We start from the raw sequence: 23,574 nt of genomic DNA on the forward strand, positions 1-23,574 counted from the left end.
AACTCCGCCCCTAAGTTCTGCCACTTCTCCGGCTACGGTGTTTAAACTCAAGGCTTCTTCCTCCTGCTCTTCTGAATCAATGGCTACTGGGCAGTGCTGAAGCTCAGAGGTTGTGGGATTTCCACAGTGGGTCCCCCTCATCCCCCTCAACCTTTAGAAAGAAAGAGAACGGTTTGTGGAGTGGGGTGCCCAACCATTGGCGGAAAGCACCATTCTCGTCTTACAATTGGGTATCCTTGACGAGGCCTGGCTTTTCCAACGCTAGCTTCCTTTTGCTGATGGCATGGAGAACTTTCTTGCGGGGCCCTAGCTGCATCTGGATGCTCTGCAGATCTTCATCGGAACAAAGGATCAGGCTTTCCAAATCGATGTTTTCGCTCATCAGGATGGGGAGAAATTCGTGGAGATTGTGGGCAACCAGGAAGACCTCAAGGGGTGGAGCTTCTTCTTTGTCCTCGTCCCACCCAACGGCTTCTTCCATCCAGGAAACCTCGGGGTCATCCTCAGGGTCTGAATCGCCAGGTGCCTCCTTGAGTTGAAAGAGCTCCGGAATTTGAAAGGCCCTGTCCTCTTTCTCGGGAAGCAAGGTCTCCGTCTTCTGGCTTCGAAAGACGAGGTTGCCAAGACCTGGGCGGTTGAAAATAGACCTCTGTCCTGACTCCTCCCCTTCTTCAGAAAAGGCGATTTTCTTCTGAAAGCCACACACCAGGTCCTCTAGATCGTTCCCACAAGCTGAACCCATCCTGGCTGTTTCTCCAGCGGAGCCCTCCTCTTCTCCACCATTCCCGGCTGTGCTGTCCTCCTCTTTCTTCTTGCTCCTCAGTTTGAAGGTGTCCTTCAACTGCTTGGGGACGTCACTGAGTGAGCCGCTGGCGAAGAACTGGGACACTTTTGTCCTGGTGGCCGAGTGCTGACTCAGCTGGACAGATCCTTTATTGAACTGCTTGGTCATCTCCAGCTGGTGCTTCTCCTGGCGCTTCTCACACAGGCGGATCTGTCGCTGCACCTCGTGCTGGGCCTGCGCCTTCAGACGGGCGACCCGCTTGGGGTTTTTGATGTTTTGCTCGGTGGCGGCCTTGTCAAGGATCTGGACGCACTGATACTGGCTCCGACTGGCCGCTGCGTCGAGGGGCGAGCGCATGTCGTTGTCCAGGGCGAAAATATTGGCGCCGAAATTGATCAGGAAGGAGACGCAGGGGGTGTGGCCGTTCGACGCCGCGTGATGTAGCGGTGTGTTTCCCCAAATGTCGCAGGCGTTTGGGTCACCTCTGAAAGGACACAACAGAGAGGGCTCAGAATCCCGTCATCTTCCTTGACAGCAACTTTTTTTTTTCCAAACAAGTCCTCTGGATGTACTGGACTCCCACTCCCATCATCCCCAGGCTAGTTAGCTGGGGATTATAGGGGCTGAAGTACAACACAGACATAGGTAGTCCTCAGCTTGAGACCACAACGGAGCCCAAAATTTCCATGGCTAAGCCGGGCCGTGGTTAAGTGAGTTTGGCCCCATTTTATGACCTTGCTCGCCAGAGTTGTTCAGTGCAACGCTGCCGTTATTAAACAAATCACTTGGTCGTTAAAGGAATCTGGCTTCTCCCCCCCCCCCCATTGCCTTCGCTTGTTGGAAGCCAGTGGGGAAGGTTACAAAGTGCAACTGTCATAGGTACATGCCAGTTTCCAAGCACATAAATGTTGATCACATGACCGTGGGGATGCTGTAATGGTCCTAAGAGTGAAAACCAGACATTAAGTCACTTTTTTGTTGTTGTTGCTGTTGTAACTTTGGTCACTACACTAACCGTTATAAGTCTAGGACTGACCACAGGCCAGCAGGTTGGGGATGCTGACACAGAGGCCAATTTGCAAAGATGATAAGAAAGGACAGGAGCTGATGTCTTATAATGGATATTCTAGGCGGCCATTTTTCCCCTTGCCAAGCAAAACAACTAGCATCTCAAGAAGATAATTCAAAGTGAACACGTTCCCTGATATGCTACATTTTTCAGTGCAGGGGTTTCAGTGAGAGTGGGGGGGGGGGAAGAGGGTCCCTGTATCCCTGCGAAAGAACTACGGCAAAGATGCGTAGCTTTCCAAAGAGTTATTCTCCAAAGTCAGAAGTCGGTTTCGCTCTCTTCTTTTGAATTTTAAACCCCGAGGCTTAGAGCAGGTTTTCTTTAGTAATTAGTTCCCATGGGGAAAATGCCAACTGATCATCACTTAAATGGTCTCTTTTCCCCCCCTCACTCTTCCAAAACAAAACAGGGGCATGTAGCTATTTCTCTCCCTGTTTTATTCTCCTAAGGTGGTGGTTAAGTATCACCTGCCTGGATTCACCCACACAGTGCAAACTAGTCCTAGTTCCAGTCCTGGTCACCACGATATAAAAAAAGATGTCGAGACTTTAGAAATTGTGCAGAGAAGAGCAACAAAGATGATTAGGGGATTGGAGGCTAACATACATAAGAAGAACAGCTGCAGGAATTGGGTATGTTTAGTTTAATGAAAAGAAGGTCTAGGGGAGACACATTTAGCGCTATTCCAATATTTGAGGTAAAAGGTAAAGGTTCCGCGCTAGTCGTTTCCGACTCTAGGGGCCGGTGCTCATCTCTGTTTCAAAGCCGAAGAGCCAGCGCTTGTCCGAGGACGTCTCCGTGGTCATGTGGCCGGCATGACCAGACGCCAAAGGCGCATGGAACGCTGTTACCTTCCCACCGTAGTGGTCCCTGTTTTTCTACTTGCATTTTTACATGCTTTCGAACTGCTAGGTTGGCAGAAGCTGGGACGAATAACAGGCGCTCACTCTGCTACGCGGCACTCATATATTCAAACTATATATTCAAACTATATTTCAGAGGCTCCTACAAACACGAGGGGTGGGTGGGTGTCAAACTTTTTTCCAGTGGAATTTCTTTCCTCCAGGCTGTGGGTGCTCCATCACTGGAGGCTTTCAAAAAGAGACTGGATAATCATTTGTCTGAAATGGTATAGGATCTCCTGCTTGAACAGGGCTTTGGACTAGGTCTAACAAGGTCCCTTCCAATTCTATTAGTTTATGTTCTATGTTCCAGAACTGTACCCGATTCTCCTTTTGAAACAAATTCCTGGAGGAACCCATAGTTCAACCAATGAATTGGAAAGGAGCCCAAGGCAGCTTCTCTGCCCAGCCCCAGCTATAATATGGGTGTCAAACAATTGAACAGTTTAAAGGTCACGTTTATTAGCTGCTGCACACAAGCAATTTAAAGAAAAAAAAAGACACCTTATGTAAAAATGAGCGGGGAATGGCGGTGCTTCCTCTTTCTGTTTGGTGAAGTTCTCACCTCCCTCTTGCGCTTGTTTCCACAAATCCTCGAAGGCTTTTTAACCCCGGACTCTTACGTGCAACCTTGCAAACAGCCTTCCAGACAGGTGAGAATGCCTGCCCATCAGAATGCGAAGGAGAACTTGGGGTTCAGCTATCCAGCATTTGGCCTAGCCTTAGACAGCTAAGCTTTCCCCCCCCACCCCAAGTCTACGAGTTGGTTCACACAACACTTTTCTCAGCCTTATCAGGTCGTCCAGACAGGAAACATGACCAGGTGAGCTAATTTTACTTTTGTCTCCCATGAAAGGTAGTCTTTGACTTACAACTATTTGTTTGAACTTAGAAAGGCACTGAAAAAAGGGGATTTATGATTGATTTCCATTCACCGCCGTTGCAGCATCCCCCAGGGTCCCGGAATCAAAATTCGGAGACTTGGACACCGACTCATATTTATGATGGTTGCCGTGTCCCGGGGAGGGTGTCACGCGATCCTCTTTGGTAATCCTCTGGTGAGCCAAGTCAATAGGGAAGCCAGATTCACTTCACAACTGTGTTACTAACTTAACAACCGCATTGGTTCGCTTATCACGCTTAGCCTCAACAACTTATGTCCCAACCCAGCCCATTCGGGACCATGTCACAACTGCTCTCCTTCTGCCCTCCCACCCATCTCAGCTCAGTCCCCAAAACTGGAGAGTTAACTTAGGCCAGTTAACACAGGGCTCTCCAAATTGGGCAACTTTAGGACTTTGTGGACTTAAGCTCCCAGAATGCCCCCGCCAGGCAGCCCTCAATGAAGATCTTTAAGCACGGCTGCCTGCCGAATTCTGGGAGCTGAAATCCAAAAGTCTTAACGATGGGAAGCTTGGAGAGCCCTGGGTTTGGGCACGTTCCTTTTTTCTTCCCCCGAAGATGATTTTGGGTCGGGGAACCCTCAAGCCTGCCACCACTCACCCCCTCCTGCAAACGATCTCCAGAGCTTCGACGTTGCCATGGTATGCCACCAGCAGAGTGGGGGTCATGCCGTCCGCATCGGCGGCGTTGAGATCCTTCCGAGTGGCTTCTTTCAGTAATTCCAGGTTGCCGTCCGCAGCTGCTCGGCGGAAACGAGTGGACATTTTCCTGTCTCCGGTTGGGTTGGTTGGTGTGGGTGGTGGGAGGAGGAGGAGGAGGCCCAAGCCGCCTGCTCAGCCCCGTGTTTCTCCCAAGGCCTTGGCTGCTTACTCCCAGCAGACGGGACTCTTTGATGACCTGGCAGATGACGAGGAAATCAAAGGTTATTCCCTGCGATTTATTTGCATAGGACATTTCATCCTCCAGAGAGCAGGCGGGTTGAAAGAAATAATAATCTTACAGTCTTGGCTGCTGTTTAAAAAAGAAAAAATAAGGGGGTGTGTGCGTGCGCGTGCAAGCTTTTGAAGACTTATTAATTTCATAAATTTATACGGGCGCCCAATTCACACACAGGCGGCTTACTATTTTATTTATTTTATTTTTATTTATTTATTTTTATTCCATTTATATCCCGCCCTTCTCCGAAGACTCAGGGCGGCTTACAAGCTTAGCAGTAGCCTTCATTCTATGTATATGCCTGCTTATTAGGGCTTTCACACACACACCCAAGCGGCATTATTACAAAGTCAGCTTAATTGCCCCCAACAATCTGGGTCCTCATTTTACCCACCTGGGAAGGATGGAAGGCTGAGTCAACCTTGAGCCTGGTGGGACTCGAACCTGCACTAATTGCAGGCAGCTGGTGTTACTTAAGGAGGCATCAGCCCACTGCTCCACCAAGGCTCATTAGGTATGGCATCACCTGGCATCACCTGGGAGAGCCGGGAACGAGGAGGCTCTGAGTTCTGGTCCCACTCTTGGGCAAGGAGACGGGGATGATTGCAGGAATTTATTTTCTTTTCTTTTCTTTGCCTGTCGCGGGTGGTTTGAGAATGCTGGCTGGGGGATTCTGGGAGCTGAAGTCCACTTATCTTAAAGTTGCCAAGTCTGAAAAACATTGCGCTAAGGTATGGGGGGGTGGGGCCCGGGAATTTGCTTTTCTTTCTTTCTTTCTTTTCATCGCCGAGAAAACCCGACGGGAGGATGCCAAATTTAGGAATGAAACCGAGCGATAAGACTTGCAAAGCTTTTAAGCCCCGCTCCAAGGAACGGCCGCGGTTGAAATGCGCGATGCCAGTGACGGCCCGGTCCCGCCGCGCGGTTCCTCGCGAGTAAGTCAGTGGGCTTTCTAGCACCCACCCGAGTCAGCGAAGTCGATCTCCGTGGGATTTTCACCGCAACCCCGCCTGGCCCAGGCTCTACAGCCCCCCCCCGGGTGGGGGAATCGGGCTAGATCCGCGTTTGGGAAGCCCCGGCTCTTGAGCGCGCAATTTGGAGGGGCTTTCAAGTGAAATGTGAAGGGGTTGGAAAGCATGCCTGAGGATCGGAGTTGCGCGCTCGCAAAGTGGTGGCAGATAACCTCGAGGATGGAAGGAAGGGAGGGAGGGAGGGAGGGAGAGAAGAGGGAAGGAAGAAAGGAAGGGAGGGAGGGAGGGAGAGAGAGAAGAGGGAGGGAGGGAGGAAGAGGGAAGGAAGGAAGGAAGGGAGGGAGGGAGGGAGGGAGGGAGAGAAGAGGGAAGGAAGGAAGAAAGGAAGGGAGGGAGGGAGGGAGGATGGAAGGGAGGGAGGGAGGGAGAGAAGAGGGAAGGAAGGAAGGGAGGGAGGGAGGGAGGGAGGGAGAGAGAGAAGAGGGAGGGAGGGAGGAAGAGGGAAGGAAGGAAGGGAGGGAGGGAGGGAGGGAGGGAGGGAGGGAGAGAAGAGGGAAGGAAGAAAGGAAGGGAGGGAGGGAGGGAAGATGGAAGGGAGGGAGGGAGGGAGAGAAGAGGGAAGGAAGGAAGGAAGGAAGGAAGGAAGGAAGGAAGGAAGGAAGGAAGGAAGGAAGGAAGGAAGGAAGGGAGGGAGGGAGGGAGGAAGGGAGGGAGGGAGGGAAGGAGGGAGGGGAAGAGGGAGGGAGAGAAGAGGGAAGGGAGGGAGGGGAAGAGGGAGGGAGAGAAGAGGGAAGGAAGGAAGGAGAAAGAAAGAAAGAAAGAAAGAAAGAAAGAAAGAAAGAAAGAAAGAAAGAAAGAAAGAAAGAAAGAAAGAAAGAAAGAAAGAAAGAAAGAAAGAAAGAAAGAAAGAAAGAAAGAAAGAAAGAAAGAAAGAAAGAAAGAAAGACGCATCCAGCCCAGCCCTGCCCAGCCCAGCCCAGCCTTAAGAGCAGAACGTGAGAACATTGAGAGTCGGGACCGGCGTTGCGCATGCGCGTTGAAAGCCGGTGCAGGCTATAAAAAACTAATCAGGCGTCAAAGCTGCGAGGCTAAACTTTCGCGGTTTGCTTTTCGCCGGGCGGCGGATAGAATGGGGATGCCTGTGGGTTGGGCGTGTTACAACGCGTGGTAAACTTTTATTAATTCTCCTAGGCGCGGGAAGGGGCAGCCGGTCGTATGAATGCAGTCAAACTGAGTTTCTTTTTTTCTTTTTTCCTTTGCTTTAGGCTCCTCTTTGGCTACTTTCTAGGCAGTATTTTTACCTCCGGAGCGCTCGATTTCCCAGGTAACAGGAGTTTGTTTGTTTGGGATGGGATATTCCAGGAAGTATCTTGGTTCCCCTCTGAAAAGTGTTGGGAACAAACTGGGTTTGTCCCTAAAGCATAGGGGGTCTTTACCATAGTCTGGTTTTCCTGGGCAAAATGCGCAAAACAATGTGCCAATGTGCCATCAATCCTGGTTTATAAACCCTGGCTAATCCCAAATTGAAGAAGCCACATGTGCTCTGGGTGCCTTGGGTGAAGCTAGGATGCTAAGCCATGATGTATTGCAATCCAACCAGGGTACAACAGAGATGGGATAAATTGTCAGTTTGTCTTAAATTCCACCCCCCCCCCCCATTTGTTTGGTATTAATGTAAGGATGCTTTCCAACTGTGGGGGTGGTTAAACCAGAAATTCGTGCTTAGCCTATGATTTAAATGCAATAGTTATGGTTTAGACAGCAACCTGTAGTTCAATTAGCCATGGTTTAGTGTAGTATCAATCTGGCTAACCCATCATGTTCTCTGATGTTTTCTTCTGAGCCCTTAAAAGGACCACCAATCATAAATAATATAGAGCAGAAATAGACAATAGATGAGTAGATTTTATTTATTTATATCCTGCCCTTGTTATGTTTAACAAATAACTGTAGCTGAAAATATCTAACACATCTCCTCTTTCCCCCAAAACAACAGCCCTGTGTGGTGGGTTGAGCCCAAAGTCACCCGATTGACTTTCATCCCTAAGGCGAGACTCGTGGTGGTCTGGTTGTCGGCTAAAACTAACCTAGCTGGTTTTCGTGGCTAAGGCAGGACTAGAACTCGCAGCCTCCTGCCTTAACCACCTGAGCAGGGGGTTGGACTAGAAGACCTCCAAAGTCCCTTCCAACTCTGTTACACTGGTAATAGAAAAACAACAGAGTAACAGAATAACAGAACAACAGAATAAAGGCTTTTGATAATATAGATCAGGGTTCTTCAAACTTGGCCCTTTTATGACTTGTGGACTTCAACTCCCAGAATTCCTCAGCCAGGCACGCCTGGCTGAGGAATTCTGGGAGTTGTAGTCCACAAGTCATAAAAGGGCCAAGTTTGACAAACCATTATAGATAATATAGAACAGAAATTACCCATGGCTTAATGTGACATCAATCCAGCCCATGAAGTTCTCCTTGCCCTCTTCCTTGTCTGAACCCTTAACATGAGGACCAGTGGTATCTTCAGGTGGGTCCGTTCTTCAAGCCAAACAATACTAGTTGATATAGAGCAGAAATAGAAATATTTAGATTGAAGGTTTGGCTTGGAGAACTTTGATCCACGTAGGCTTCATGGTTCATTACCTGCTGAGCAACATCTTCAACACTTTGATCTTGGGGGGAAAATGAAGTCTGTTAGCTAGTTACAGGAGAGTCTTCTCCAGCTGGGGTGACTTGACATGGCTTGCTGGCTGGGGAACTGTGGGAGCTGAAGTCCACAAGTGTTTAGGTTGCGAAGCTTGGATGTCCCTGGTCTAATGGATAAACGTGTCACATGGAGATCTTGTTGTAGGCCAGGGGTAGGCAACCTTGGCTCTTTTATGACTCATGGACTTCAACTCCCAGAATTCCTGAGCCGGCTGGCTCAGGAATTCTGGGAGTTGAAGTCCATGAGTCATAAAAGAGCCAAAGTTGCCTACCCCTGCTGTAGGCAAAGCTCAAACTCTGTGGTCCTACCTCGATCCGTTTTCCAGAGAAGGGATTTCAAGAAAAGGTGGGCATATTATTTTGCGACAGGTACGGTCTCTTGCCAGGATGACCCATGGCGAATTTGGCTGCCAAAGGAAGTTGCCAACTTGAGCTCCTGGGACATAGACATTCTCGGTAGGTTTGATCCCTCTTCAACTATTTTCTCTCTTCAATTTGAACTGACGCTTTTAGGAATGGGTCCTGTCTAACCCTTTGGCTGGTTTTTTCTATAGATGGCAGCGGGGATGACATGGAAGACTGTCGTTATCAAATTGACTACGGAAAGCGAGTGTTGATGGTTGGGCACCAGAACTGTACTGAAATGGAGGTATGCCGTTGAGGTAGTCCTCAACTTATTTAGTGACCGTTCGAAATTGCAACAGTGCTGAAAAGAGTGATTTCTGACCGTTTTTCACACAAACGTTGCCACGTCTCCATGGTCACGTGATTAACATTCAGATGCTTGGCAACTGACTCATATTTACGACGGTCGCAGTGTCCCAGAGTCACGTGATCTCCTAGAAAAAAAGTTAGTGTCCTCCTAATCAGACCCAAGCACTCCGAATTTGTTGGCAATGTCCATTTTGCTCTCTGAGTTCATGGTGACCTAACCCTGACCCCACCCGGCACCCGACGTTACCTACAGTAAGTGGGTTTTGAGTTGCAGTTTGGGCACTCGGTTTCTAAAAGGTTTGCCATCACTGGTATAGGGTTTCCTGCCTAAGCAGGGGGTTGGACTAGATGATCTCCAAGGTCCCTTCCAACTCGGTCATTCTGTTAAAAGGCAGAAGAGGAGGTTAAAAAAAAAAAGCAAAAGGGAAAAAAAAAGAGCTGATTTTCAGAGCTCGGCAAAAATTGAAGAAACGAAAACGATGGTGTAACTTTGTGGACCGGCCAAGTGCAAAAACGTAATTTGTTGGGCTTGCGTGAATTGTTAACTCTTCCAGTAAAACAAAGGATCTGCTCCTGAAATTGCTCTTCAGGAATGCACAGCTTCCTCTAGAAGGGCAATCTTTCTGCTTCCCCCCCCCCCCCGCCGTTCCCAGGATAACAAGCAGCGCCTGAGATTTAGGCTACAGTTCAACAATACAGAGGGGGTTCGACCCCAGAATGAAACTTACAGTGTCGATTGTGAGACCGTCCAGGCTGATGAAGCGTTTTCCGACGACGGCTTCACCAGCGCTACGAACTGCACCAAAAACTCCATGGCAGTAAGTCTGAGGGCAGGGTTGGCTGAGAGGTGCTACCAAAACAACTAGACCAGGGGTAGGCAACCTCGGCTCTTTTATGACTCATGGACTTCAACTCCCAGAATTCCTGAGGCAGCATGGCTGGCTCAGGAATTCTGGGAGTTGAAGTCCATGAGTCATAAAAGAGCCGAGGTTGCCTACCCCTGAACTAGACACACGAGTTTTTTTTCTCCTTGTGCCTAATTCCCATGTTCTGTCTTAGGTATATTTACCCATGTAGTATGGCTGTATTGCTTCTATCCTTCTCATCTCTTCTACTACCTTCTCTTATGATGATGATGATGATGATTCCCTTATTATGATTCTGTTGTTTTGCATGTAAACAGAGAGCTTCTGCACCGGAGACAAATTCCTTGTGTGTCTAGGCCAGGGGCTCTTCAAACTTGGCCCTTTGATGACTTGCGGACTTCAACTCCCAGAATTCCTCAGGCCAAGTTTGAAGTCACCCACCCCCCCCAGTCTAATCCCACTTGGCCAAATAAATTTCTCTTTCACCATCGTTCCTTCTCCTTTTCCTTCTCATCCACCACCATCCTTCTCCTTCTGTAGCATTCCTCCTCTTTCTCTCTCTTTTCTCTCTCTTCTTTTCCACTTCTCTTTATTTTCTATTCTATTTTGTGTTTATTGCATGGCCCATGTCTTCTGTTGCACAGATAGTCCTCTGCTTACAACAGTCCTCATTTAGTGACTGTTCAAACGTTCAACACGATTATTTTCAAAGCATCGCACTGTTTTGCTATTCATGCTCACATCCAAACATCTTCCACTTATAGGTTACATTCCCAAGGATGATTCCCAGTTTTCGAGATGAACTGACGGTATGTAATCCAACTTTCTCAGGCAAGCTAATTTAATCGCATTTACCAGTAAAATAACACTAGGGGGAAAAAAGTCTATAATTGGCCCACGTGACTGGCTCACACGATAGCAGTGATTTATTTGATTGCGGTAGAGCATGTGGTTTAATCACAGCTATTGACAAACTGCGGTTTAGTTGGGAAAATCTGTCTCCATTATTTTAATTAGACTTGCTGCTGTGTTTTTTTTTAAGGCCTTCAAAATGTATGAGTTGGCTGACAGTGAAAGCAGACAAATTAAGTCTTTTTTTTTATTGCTGTTTGGAGATTTAAGATTTTAGAAGGCGTACATCTGCATGGGTGGAGATTTTTTTCAACATCTCCTTGGTCCTCTTAAATAAACATCTTGTTTTTCTTTTAAAAGTGGTGTCCGAATTTGCAGAGCAGATTCTGAAATGTGGTTAGTGCAAACCTGTGGTGGTCCAGCATCTTTCTTAACGTTGTGGTTTTTTTTGTAGGGTGTCCAGCCTGGAATGGCACCTCAAGTGGGGTCTAGAATGGAGTGGATTGTATCAATCGAGCACAATGGCCGGACCCACCATTTGAATCTCAGACAGGCGATTCAACAGGGCTACACGTTCCTTTCCAGTGTCAATGACATCATTATCCATGTCCCGTTTAATGCTAGAGGAGTCACAGTTTACAAGGTGCAAGAAATGAGAAATATAGCCGTGGGTGCCAGGAGAGCCAATCCCCCAAATCTGGTGTTAGTTCTCCAAGACTGAGCCTTGGAGAAAATGTTTATTGTTAATGACTGTGGGATGGATGACAGACAGTCTTTCTTAGTTGAGCAGTGTTTTAGATTAGGCAGCCTAGACATTGATCAATTTTATTCTGTTTGTATCCTGTCTTTATTTCTAAATAATTCCAGCCAGCGAACATACCTAATATTCCTTCCTCCTATTTGTATCCACTACAACAATCCTATGAGGTGGGTTGAGCTGAGAGAGGGACTGGCCCAGAGACTCCCAGGTGGCTTTCATGCCTAAGATGGGACTAGAACTCACAGTCTCCTGGTGATTGGCCCAGAGACTCCCAGGTGGCTTTCATGCCTAAGATGGGACTAGAACTCACAGTCTCCTGGTGATTGGCCCAGAGTCACCCATCTGGTTTTCATGCCCAATTGCATCAATGCGCTATGAGATAATGGTGATGATATAGTGATGTAGGGGTAAGGCATCCCTTCCGTCTCATGGTTGGAGGAAGTGTCGAGACCTTTGAGATTGGATATTGGCATAAAATGGTTTCCAGAATGTTAAAAAGCATGAAATGTCACTAAATGTCTTACAGCAAGATGGCTATGTGTTATACACAGTCGCTATCAAGCTAACCTATGGGCCTCCAGAGCAGCGTCTGACCCTGGAATCGAGAATGATCTGCGCCCCAGGTGAAAATCTTGTTTCCAACATTCTGCTTCTAAATCTAAATTCTAAATCTCCACAACTTGGAAGAAACATCTTCAATCTTCCCCCTCCCCCACCCCCACCCCCCAAACTTTTCAGGCCCAGCAGTCTGCAATTCAACCCACATGACGATGATTCTCCCAGCTTTCCCAGGAAAATTGACAGCTATCAGTCTGAATGAGAAGAACATTCCTCTACACCAAATTCAAGCCAGTGGCATTGGTGTGGACACCAGAAGAGGCGTGAAGTTGTATATGCCCAAAAGACTTCTAAGCACTCGGGCAAGTTCCTTTGACTGGAGGATGAAAATTCTTGAGGCAAAGGTTGGGGTTGTTGGCTGGCTGGCTGGGGAATCCTGGGAGTTGAAGTCCACAGATCTTAAAGTTGACAAGGTTGGACCCTCCTGATCTAAAGGTACAAGACCTGGCTGGGGAATCCTGGGAGTTGAAGTCCAGAGTTGAATAACAGCGCCCTAGAGTGTATCCCACTAGGTTCATCCGTTGGTGTACCATCTGTTCTATCCACTCCTCTGTCTTTAAGTTGAAACTCTGATGAAAGCAATGGAATAACAATATCTCTGATTTTCCAGGCCTACAGAGATCATGATTGCTCAGGTTTTCAATTGTATGTCCCATCCTTGATACTGAATTTTGACTACCATGGAGAAATAGCCACCATGGTTAGCTACCCGGAGTGTCCTTGTGAGCAAAATGCACCAATAGGTAAGGAATTTAACATTGCTCTTAAAAAAAATAGATCTTCAAATAGAGCCTGTGAAGGTCTAAACATCCTACTGTAGTTATGAACTAACTTCCTTCTGACCGCCCAATGCAGAGAATATGCATCTGTCTATTGCAGCTGACATAAAATTCACAAACAACTTGCAGCCTCAATTCACACATTCCCCCGACCAACAAAATGATATGTACTTGGTTCTCCTGTTGCATTTAGCAATTTCCCCCTCTTTTTCTTCCCTTCCCCAGTGAAAAAACGAGAGTGAAATCTATAATTTTGGATCTGCTTTGGATGTCAGGGTTTTGTGTTGTAACAACTAAGTGAAGGCTATCTGTATTGAAATACGTTAAATAAGTATCTCTGGGGAGATCCATCATAACTTTGAACGGTTATTAAATAAGGACTATCTGCACTAAAATATGTTCAATATGTCATAAGTCTCTCTGGGGAGGTCCATTGTAAGTTCAAATGGTCAACCAGTAAAAACTATCTGTAGTAAAATATGTTCAGTATGTCATAAGTATCTCTGGGCAGGCCCCTTGTAACATCAACTGGTACAGAGGACCATCTGTACTAAAAAAAAAAGGGACAAAATCAGATGGACATTGTTGATGTTCCCTAGTTCAGGGGTCCCCAACCCCTGGTCTGTGGACCAGTACCAGTCCGTGGTATGCCAGCAACTGGTCCGCGCACACAACCAAAGCCCCATCCGTGGGATGCAGGCAGCCAACAAAACCATGCACCCTCCGGTCCACGGAAAAACCTCTCTCCACAGAACCGGTCCCTGGTGGCCAAAAGGTGGGGGACCTCTTCCCTAGTTGGGTAAGGAAACATCTGTCACCAACTAACCAACCTGAAAGAGGACCCCAAACCTCCCCCATTCCAGCCTGAGCTACAGATATTCACTTCCGTTGAACTCGTTGTGGCTTAGCCTGGGGTGAGGCTTAATCCCCAACTTCCTTACAGTCACCATCTGCACTCAAGACGGACACATGGATTTTGAGATAGCAAGCAGCAGTACGAAGCCCGACTTAAACCTGGATACCCTCCGACTCAGGGACCCAACCTGTGGGCCTGTCTCCTGGTCAGCTTCGAAAGACCGAGTCCACTTCCGTGTGCCACTGAATGGTTGCGGGACCACGATGAAGGTGAGTCCCTTCCTGATGTGAACCCTCCATTGGTTCTCCTGCTTCACCGATACAGGTTTTCCTTGAACTATGACCTCAGTTGAGCCCCCCCAAAGTTTCGTTGCTGAGGCAAGTGTTGGTTAAGTCGGTTTTGGCGCCTTTTACGATCTTCCTTGCCACAAACAGTTAATCACCGCAGGAGTTAAGTTAGTAACACGGTTTTAAGTGAAACTGGCTTCCCCGGGGATTTGGCTTGTTGGAAGATGGCCAAGGGGGATCACGTGACCCCAGGACGCTGCGACCGTCGTCAAAACGAATCGCCAAGTGTCCGAATTTTGATCACGTGTCCGCGGGGTTGCTGCAACGGTCGTCAGTATGAAAAACGGTTGTAGGTCACAAGTGCCGTTGCAACTTCGAATGGTCACTAAGCGAATTGTGTGTGATTTGAGGACTAGCTGCACCCTTTTGCTCTTCCAGGTTGTTGGTGAGAAGGTGGTTTATGAAAACGAAGTGAACTCCTTTTGGCCAGATCAGCCTCCACGCTGGATCTCCAGAGACAGTGATTTCAGGTGAAGCTGACTTGGTCTTTGGTGTGCAGATGAAAACACCTTCATTTTTTGTTGGTATTTGTGCCTTTCCAATCCATCGCTCCAGTGGGCGATAAAAATTTGATTTTGCCGATCTGCCCACCCTCCATTCAGTAACTTGGGAAGCGACAGACAAAATTGGAATTCCGACTGGATCACACCGTGCAAAGTTCATTGTTTCTAAACCGGTGCAGACAATGCTGATAGAGTTTATGCCATTGACGTAAATTATGTAACACTTATCGATTAATCAGAATAGAGAATAGAGCTGGAAGGGACCTTGGAGGTCATCTAGTCCAACCCCCTGCCCAGGCAGGAAACCCTATACCATTTCAGACAAATGGCTGTCCAATCTCTTCTTAAAAGCCTCCAGTGATGGAGCACCCACAACTTCTGGAGGCAAGCTGTTCCATTGGTTAATTGTTCTCATTGTTAGGAAGTTTCTCCTTAATTTCAGATTGCTTCTCTCCTTGATTAGTTTCCATCCATCATTTCTTGTCCTGCCTTCAGCTGCTTTGGAGAATAGCTTGACCCCCCTCTTGTTTGGGGCAACCCCTCAAATACTGCAAGACTGCTATCAGGTCACCCGTAGACCTTCTTTTCTCTAAACTGGCCATACCCAATTTCTGCAACCATTCTTCATATGTTATGTAGCTATATAATTCTGGATTTAATGAACGTCCTCTCCTGGTTGATTCATGACTAACAGCCCCACCTGCTGCTTAAAAATCGTCCCTTGCTCGATACGTCTGATTTGTAAGTGGCAATTTCTGGAATCAATCCTTCTGCATTTCCCGTTAGGATTATCATTTAATTTTTGTGCCACACTGTAAATCCTGCATTTGCATGCACGCCAATCTTTTATTGATAGACCCGGCGGCTGGCTTTTATTTAACCCCCTAAGCCGAAATTCAAATTATGACTGAGGGTGATGTGCAAACCCAGTCGCGTAAGAAATAGGCTAACGTTCTTCAAATGCAAGAGGGTAAGAATAATAGAATTAAAGCCAGAGTGGTTTTCATTCCCCCCCCCCCCCCATGGACTATGAAAAGAGATTCTGCAGATCTGAGTGGGTGGTTAAGAAGAGATCATTTGACTAAGGCAACAGTAGAAGACATGAAACTCTGGATGAATCTTGGCAGGGAAATAAAATCTTTGAATGCGGATAAATGATTCTTCCCTTCCACGGGTATGTTACAGGCAGTCAATAGAATGGAATAGAATTAGAATTAGAAAGAATTAGAATTAGAATTAGAATTAGAATTGAACTGGAAGGGACCTTGGAGGTCTTCTAGTCCAGCCCCCTGCTCAAGCAGGAGAAACTACACCATCTTGGACAGGTGATTCTCTAGTCTTTAAAATCTCCAGTGGTGGAGCACCCACGATTTCTGGTGGCAAGCTGTTCCACTGGTTGATTGTCTTCACTGTCGGGAAGTTTCTCCTTAATTCCAGGTTGCTTCTCTCTTTGGTCAGTTTCCAACCATTGCTTCTCGTCCTACCCTCTGGTGCTTTGGAGAATAATGTGACCCCCCCCCTTCCTTGTGGTAGCCCCTCAAATACTGGAACATTGCTATCATGTCTCCCCTATTTCTTCTTTTCTTTAGACTAGCCAAGCCCAAGTCCCCCAGCCGTTCTTCATATGTTTTAGCCTCCAGGCCTTGGATCATCTTAGTTGCTCTTCTCTGAATTTTTTCCAAACTCTCAACCTTGACTCTTCTTCCAGGTTGACCGTGGTTTGTTCATACGAGAGTGCCGATACTTCCTTGAATGTCAAGATAAACACTCTTCCTCCTCCTGATCCTGTAATCAACCAGGGTCCCCTTTCTCTTCTTCTTCTCATTTATCCAGGTGAGAGGTTTTAATCCAGGACTAGGCGGTGGGAGATATTTTCTTCATGGCAGTTTTACATCTCGTTACATCCAGTGTCTAGAGCAGTGTTTCTCGACCTTGGCAACGTTAAGATAAGTAGGCTTCTCAGTTAACCAGCTCATGGTTGCCCCAAAGGTGCTTTTTCAGGAGGCAACTGGACAAGTGCTTTGGTGGAGCAGTGGGCTAATGCCTCCTTAAGTAACACCAGCTGCCTGCAATTAGTGCAGGTTCGAGTCCCACCAGGCTCAAGGTTGACTCAGCCTTCCATCCTTCCCAGGTAGGTAAAATGAGGACCCAGATTGTTGGGGGCAATTAAGCTGACTTTGTAATAATGCTGCTTGGGGTGTGTGTGAAAGCCCTAATAAGCAGGCATATACATAGAATGAAGGCTACTGCTAAGCACATTGATTTGTGCTCCTTAGATTGTAAGCCGCCCTGAGTCTTCGGAGAAGGGCGGGATATAAATGGGATTTTAAAAAAAATTCCTTGTTTTTCTTTGAAGACATTTCGCTTCTCATCCGAGAAGCTTCTTCGGCTCTGACCGGATGGTGGGGAATGGAAGGATTTATATTCCTTGCAAGGTCATTTGCATTCTTTTAGAGAGTTGTTGAGGCCACTTGGAGGTTTACCTGTGTCCTCAGGGTGACCTGAGTGGTGCAAATGGATCTGGAGCCTTCTTGGGACTGTTGAAAGGACTGTGCTGTAGACTGGAGATGATGTCGTATCCCTCCCCTCCGTTGAGAGAGGGCTGTTCGATTGCGAACAGGTGGCCTCAACGACTCTCTAAAAGAAGGCAAATGACCAGCTGTCTGCAAGGAGTATAAATCCTTCCACTCCCTACCAGCCAGTCAGAGCTGAAGAATTTCTTGGATGAGAAGCAAAACGTCTTCAAGGAACAACAAGAAAGTCCCGTTGCCTCCTGAAAAAGGACCTTTGGGATAAGTGGACTTTAACTCCCAGAATTTCCCAGCCAGACATGCTGGGAGTTGAAGTCCACATACTTTAAGGTCGCTAAAGTTGAGAAACTCTGATTTAGAGCATTGGATTCGTAGTTCATGAAAATGCTTGCCAGAAGTACCAGCTAACAGAAATCCAATGTATTCGTAGTATCCATCCAATGTATCTGGATGAAGCTCTTTTAAAAATATCCAAAGAAGAATTAAAGTTACACACTTTGCAGTGGTTAGAAGGCCAGATCCTGAAGCTAAAACTCAAATACTTTGGCCACCTAATGAGGAGGAAGGACTCACTGGAGAAGAGCCTAATGCTGGGAAAGATTGAGGGCAATAGAAGAAGGGGACGACAGAGAATGAGGTGGCTGGATGGAGTCACTGAAGCAGTAGGCGTGAGCTTAAATGGACTCCAGAAGATGGCAGAGGACAGGAAAGCCTGGAGGAACATTGTCCATAGGGTCGCGATGGGTCGGACACGACTTCGCAACTAACAACAACAAATCATTATACAAATGACCTAAATTTACTTCAAATAGACATTTGGGAAGAAAGAAGGGTGCCACAATGGCCTATTAAATTGAAGTCTCATTTGTGTGTGCAATTAACGCACATAAACATAATTACATACACATTGCTGGGTTTTTGGTGTTTTTTTTTTGCCTTCTTTCTCAACGCGTGCTGTAAAAAGGCTGCCAAACTAGGAAGTCGCAAGTTTAAAAAGCTAAGCTAAAATAGAGCTGCCTGTATAATATTTTCCAAGTTGGACACACAAATTTGAAATCCAGTTTTAACTGCCTGGAGCCCATGGGGATTGAAGCAATAGATAAATGGCATGAAATAAAAGTTTAAAAAAACATGCTGAGATGTTAGAGCAGGGGTGTCAAACTCAATTTCATTGAGGGCTGCATCAGCATTGTGGTTGCCCTCAGGGGGCCGGGTGGGTGTGGCCTGGGTGGGAGTGGCCTACTGGGTGGGCATGGCTAGAGTGCCTATGGCCTACTGGGTGGGCGTGGCCAGCTCTACATCATTCGCATCAAGGGTGCCTATGGGGGCCTGGGCAGGAGTGGGACAGATCTGAGGGTCTCTGGCAGACGGAGGGTCTCTGGGCCAGGGCCAAGGCAGTGGGGGCCGTTCCCTCACTGTTTCCAGGATGGCTTCGCGGGCCACATGAAACCACTTCGCGGGCCGGATCTGGCCCCCGGGCCTTGTGTTTGACATGTTTGTGTTAGAGCATGCACAGTCTTATTGTGTTGAGATAACCCAGGAGCAAACACAGTAAACAGTGCTTTGTATTAAGTGGTGGTTCATATTACACTATCATACACCAGGAACAATATACATACACATGCTAGTAGAGCAGGATCCAACAAACTACAGTTACAGCAGGAAACAGAAGAGAGAGAACACAGCAGCAGAGCCTACCTTTTATACAAAGGCTCTTAAAGGGACCCAGACCCTGCTGAGTCATTCCAAACAATACATCATACATCTCACATTAAACAAGCTGGCTAGCTGTTCAATTATTACCTTGCACATGAGAGAAATGGAGGAAAAAGAGGATTTTAAATGCATGGAACAACCAAATTCCTCGGCTGAAGCACTGAGGAGTTTTCAACTGGGTTTAAAGATGCTGGAATACCAAGTGGCGACCTGGAAGCAAAATCTTCACGCGATTGAACGGGTGGTGTGAATGCTGGCAACCTGGTCAAGAAATAGTGGCTCCAGATAGGGTTTCTTGTTTTGCAGATCAGTCCTACGCAGTTCCTTACACAGATGACCAATATCCAATTGTGAAATACCTGCGACAGCCCATTTTCCTGGAGGTTCAAGTGCTAAACCGAAATGATCCAAACATCCATGTAATGCTGGAGAACTGCTGGGCTACCCCATCCTTAGAGCCTGCTGCTTTGCCGCGTTGGAACATTGTAGTTGATGGGTAAGTGGCCTTTATTTTCTTTATTTGTATTCATGCCCTTATTTGTATCCTGCCTTTATTATTTTTTTTTACAAAACAACTGCTATTTGTAAACATATCCAACACACTTTCCTCCTCCTGGTTCCCCCACAAAAACAACAACCTTGTGAGGTGGGTTGGGCTGAAAGAGAGGGGACCTCACCCGAAGTCACCCAGCTTTTATGCCTAAGGTGGGTCTAGAACTCACCGTCTCCTGGTGATTGGCCCAAAGTCACTCAACTGCTTTTCATGGCTGAGGCAGAACTAGAACTCACAGTCCCCCAGTTTTTAGCCTGGTGTCTTAACCACTAGACTAAGCGGGCACTCTGGGCAAGCTTTACGTTGTCTAAAGGCAGGCATTGCATTTCTACCTGATTCAGTGAAGGAAGACTAGCAGCGTGCGCCTTTGTGGAGTCTGTTGTACAAACCTTGTGCAAAAAGCTTGCGTTAAATTGTGGAACCACAGATTATGCAGCTCTTGTTTGTGATAATACAGCCAGTCTCTGCAGACAGCACCTATTTTATTTTTTATTTGCAAAAATATACTGCTCTACTGCAGATTTTCCAAAAAGAGACAAATGAGCATTTTATTAAGGCTGATTTGCTTCTTTCCACAGATGCGAATATGAACTTGACAATTACAAAACCGTCTTCCATCCAGTTGGTCCGGCGGTCAGTTACGCTAATTTCCGCCAAAGGTTTGAAGTGAAGGCATTCGCTTTTGTCTCCGATGGCAAAGCTTTGTCCAACTGGGTGAGTTGCAGCTGAAAATCCTTGCAAGATTGATTTCTGCCTGCCGGAACTCGAGCAGTAATTGGGAAATTGCTGTTGTAATTTAACTCGCCCATAGAGAAGCCCCAATTCTTCTACGTGTGGGTCCCCAGACTTCTCTCTCCCATTTCTAGCAGATTCATTCACACGATTGCTGAAAACTACTAACGGAATTTGCTGTGCTTTTACAGCAGAAAATTGAATACAGGTAGTCCTCCATTTATAATCGTTCGTTTAGCGGCCAAAGTTACAAGGGCACTGGGAAAAGTGACTTATGACCGTTTCCCCACACTTAACAACTGCGGCAGCATCCCCGGGGTTCACGTGATCAAAGTTCGGATGCTTGGCGACTGACTCATATTTATGACGGTTGCAGCATCCCGGGGTCACGTGACATCCCCTTTTTAGACCACCTGACAAGCAAAGTCCATGGGGAAAGCCAGATTCACTTAACAGCCAGGTTACTAACTGAACAACCGCAGTGGTTCACTTAATGACTGTGGCAAGAAAGGCCGTAAAATGGGGCAAAACTCATTGAACAGCTGCCTCACTCAGGAACGGAAATTTTGGTGCTCGGCTGTGGTTAAGTTGAGGACTACCTGTATAGCAGTTAGTGAATTATTCATTCAGCTTTATTCTTTGGGAGGGGAGCTGCGTAAATTTATTGTAAATGTGGAGTACCCCTGCTCTGTCTTTTCCCTCTTAGTTGATCCACAGGAGCTGGTGGGCTGACAACTCTCCTTCCCTCTTCTCTAGGTGTATTTCCATTGCAGTGTTATCATCTGTGATAGACAACGTCCAGATTCTCCTCTGTGTTCCTCTGGATGCCCTCGTCTTTCCAGGAAACGCCGAGGTAAGGGGGTTCATCCTGAAAGGGCCTCGTTGAGATAAAAGCCAAAAAAGGAAGGGACACATAAGAAGAATCAAATGTACGGCTAAGCTAGTGCATCCTATTTTCTTAGTGTTTCTCAACCTTGGCCACTTTAAAATATGTGGACTTCAGCTCCCAGAATTCCCCAGCCAGCATGGTAGTGGCGGATATTTCTCTGCTAAGGCGCAAAGAAAAAAAAAATCTGCTGAGAACTCCATGTGGTGTCAGGAAGGGCAGCCAGCCAGTAAATGCTCAGTTCCATCCAGTAGTCCCGGCTCTATCCTGAATTAAGGGAATACAGGGTCATAAAAGTAAGATAGATAGATAGATAGATAGATAGATAGATAGATAGATAGATAGATAGATAGATAGATAGATGATGGATGGATAGATAGAGGGAGAGATGGATGGATATATATATATATAGAGAGAGAGAGGGATGGATGGATGGATGGATGGATAGATGGATGGATGGATGGATGGAGAGATGGATGGATAAATAGATAGATGCCAAATCCCAGAATCCCTAAGAATTCTGGGGGATGAAGTCCCATCATACTAAAAGGTGATTTTTTGGGGGTGGGTGGGGGTGGGTTGAGTGGTCTTAAGCAACAAAACATAATTTTCTGCCTGCAGAAGAAGCAACGGAAAAGAGTGCAATTGTGACTCTGCCGCATGCTGTCATTTTGGTACCGGAGGAGCAATTTAAGATGCAAGGTAGGTACTTAATTATGGTAGCAATTGTGGGAAGAGTCTGTTCGGGGTTCGGGTGCCCTCGGGGCCAAGTTATGCAAACACAGCAGTGGGCACAAGCCGCCGTGTCGAAAGTCAAAAAGCAGAGAAGGGTTGAATGAGACGAATTCCACCACTGGAGGCTTTTAAGACTGTACAGCCATTTCTCTGGAATGGTACAGGGTCTCCTGCCTGGGCAGGGGGTTGGACTAGATGACCTCCGAGGTCCCTTCCAACTTTCCTGTTCTATTTATTATTCACAGGTCCCTTTGCCGTGATATCTAGAAGTCAAGCTATTCATCTTTTCACCTCTTTTTTTTTCCTTTTTGGTATCCTTCCTTAGGCCAGCCGAAATTGAGCGTCGAGATGTGGATTACCATTTCTTTGATAACGGCCTTTGCCATTTTGGCACTGGTTTTTGTGGTCCTGCTTTTGTTGTTCCGAAGGCGGAAAGGATCTGGCTCGATCAATTGAATAAAGAGATCCCTCAATTACCAGGATGTGTGGGCGAAATTATTATCTCCCGAAGCCGTAACGCGGTGGCTGGCTGGTAACTTTTCATGCTGTGTGAATCCATCCCTTTATGGCTTCCTAAACCAGGAAGGAAAGAAACCTGGGTTAGCAATGGGTTAAGAACCAGACCGACCAGGCTTTCAGAATTTGGTGGATTGCACGCTTTTTTTCTTCTTTTGGAGTATACTTCTCTTGCTACGCTCTTAATTTTCTAAGATAAATTCCTACTTAACAATCACTCTTAAATAGCTTCTTCAAAGGGTCGAGTCTCCCCTCCTACGTTGGCAAAAAGCAGCTATTTGATCTGGGGCCGAAGCAGGATAGTTTGCTTTCCTGGAGCTTAATGAGGAGGTTTTTGAGTGATCTTATATCTCGGGGGGGGGGTGTGTGTGTGGAATTTTCCAGCCCTTCAAGTTTTGTGCTTCTGCATAATTCGGTGGCTCAGTTGCTTCTCAGCGCTCCTGTTGTCTCGCACAGCAAGCAAGGATTCTTCCTTTGCAGACAGCATGATTTTGTAAAGTGGCCTTTTCGTGAGGAATGCACGCCTGTACTCTTAGGGGCCGGATCATTGCTACAGGTGCCATGTTATCTAAAATGCAAAGTGATCCCACTTTTCTATAGATTTCCATCTTGTCTGTTCATTTCCGCTGTCCGGAATGCAGCCTCTGTCGCATTCTTTGCGAGGTAGACCCGGTTCACGGCATGTGCAAATTCTTAGATCACTCTACTTTTCCCTAGCTCCTATCCTGTCTAGGGCCAGGGGTCAAGGGTCAAGGGCCAGGGCCAAGAGTCTAAGGCCAGGGTCTAGGGCAGGGGTAGGCAACCTCGGCTCTTTTATGACTCATGGACTTCAACTCTCAGAATTCCATAGCTGACTCAGGAATTCTGGGAGTTGAAGTCCATGAGTCATAAAAGAGCCGAGGTTGCCTACCCCTGGTCTAGGGCCTGGGGACAGGGGTCAAAGGGTCAGGGGTCCAGGGCCAAGGTCAGGGGTCAAAAGCCAGGGGGTCAGTGGTCAGGATCAAAGGCCAAAAGGTCAGGGGGTCCAAAGGGCAGGTCAAAGGTCAGGGGGGTAAAGGTCGGGTCAAAATAAGATAAAATAACTTAGAAACAAATGTAAAATTAGAAATAACTATAAACATAGATAACATCTTAAACCTTAGCATACTAAACTCTAGGAATAAACATAACTCTAAATCAAATTTTGATAAATCAGGCTTAATTGCTGTCCATACTTTTAAAATAAAAAACACAGAAGCGTAACTGTAATGGCTCCTGCAACAGCAGTACTTTTGATTTTTAAATCATCAAGTGAAAATCGGAGCAACATTATGCCATTGAAATTAGTTCAAATTGAGCATCA

At 46.8% G+C, this 23,574-nt stretch overlaps 2 protein-coding genes across 2 annotated transcripts; one reads left to right on the top strand and one right to left on the bottom strand.

Moving 5' to 3' along the window:
* Positions 1–220: 220 nt before the first annotated feature.
* Positions 221–4,422, bottom strand: ANKS4B (ankyrin repeat and sterile alpha motif domain containing 4B; the record flags this gene model as incomplete). Its single annotated transcript, XM_081337852.1, has 2 exons — positions 221–1,268; positions 4,259–4,422. 2 exons carry the CDS (start codon positions 4,420–4,422, stop codon positions 221–223), a joined length of 1,212 nt encoding a protein of 403 aa, XP_081193978.1.
* A 2,133-nt stretch (positions 4,423–6,555) lies between these two features.
* ZP2 (zona pellucida glycoprotein 2) lies at positions 6,556–22,172 on the top strand (the record flags this gene model as incomplete). Its single annotated transcript, XM_081338057.1, has 17 exons — positions 6,556–6,889; positions 8,638–8,724; positions 8,823–8,917; positions 9,636–9,800; positions 10,613–10,657; positions 11,155–11,343; positions 11,987–12,083; positions 12,199–12,380; positions 12,689–12,821; positions 13,801–13,982; positions 14,439–14,530; positions 16,272–16,396; positions 19,117–19,306; positions 19,942–20,077; positions 20,852–20,948; positions 21,603–21,683; positions 22,042–22,172. Exons 1-17 carry the CDS (start codon positions 6,781–6,783, stop codon positions 22,170–22,172), a joined length of 2,136 nt encoding a protein of 711 aa, XP_081194183.1. The 5' UTR covers positions 6,556–6,780.
* Positions 22,173–23,574: the final 1,402 nt, after the last annotated feature.

Source organism: Vipera berus (genome assembly GCF_964194415.1).
Source record: "Vipera berus genome assembly, chromosome: 13".
NCBI lineage: Eukaryota > Metazoa > Chordata > Lepidosauria > Squamata > Viperidae > Vipera > Vipera berus.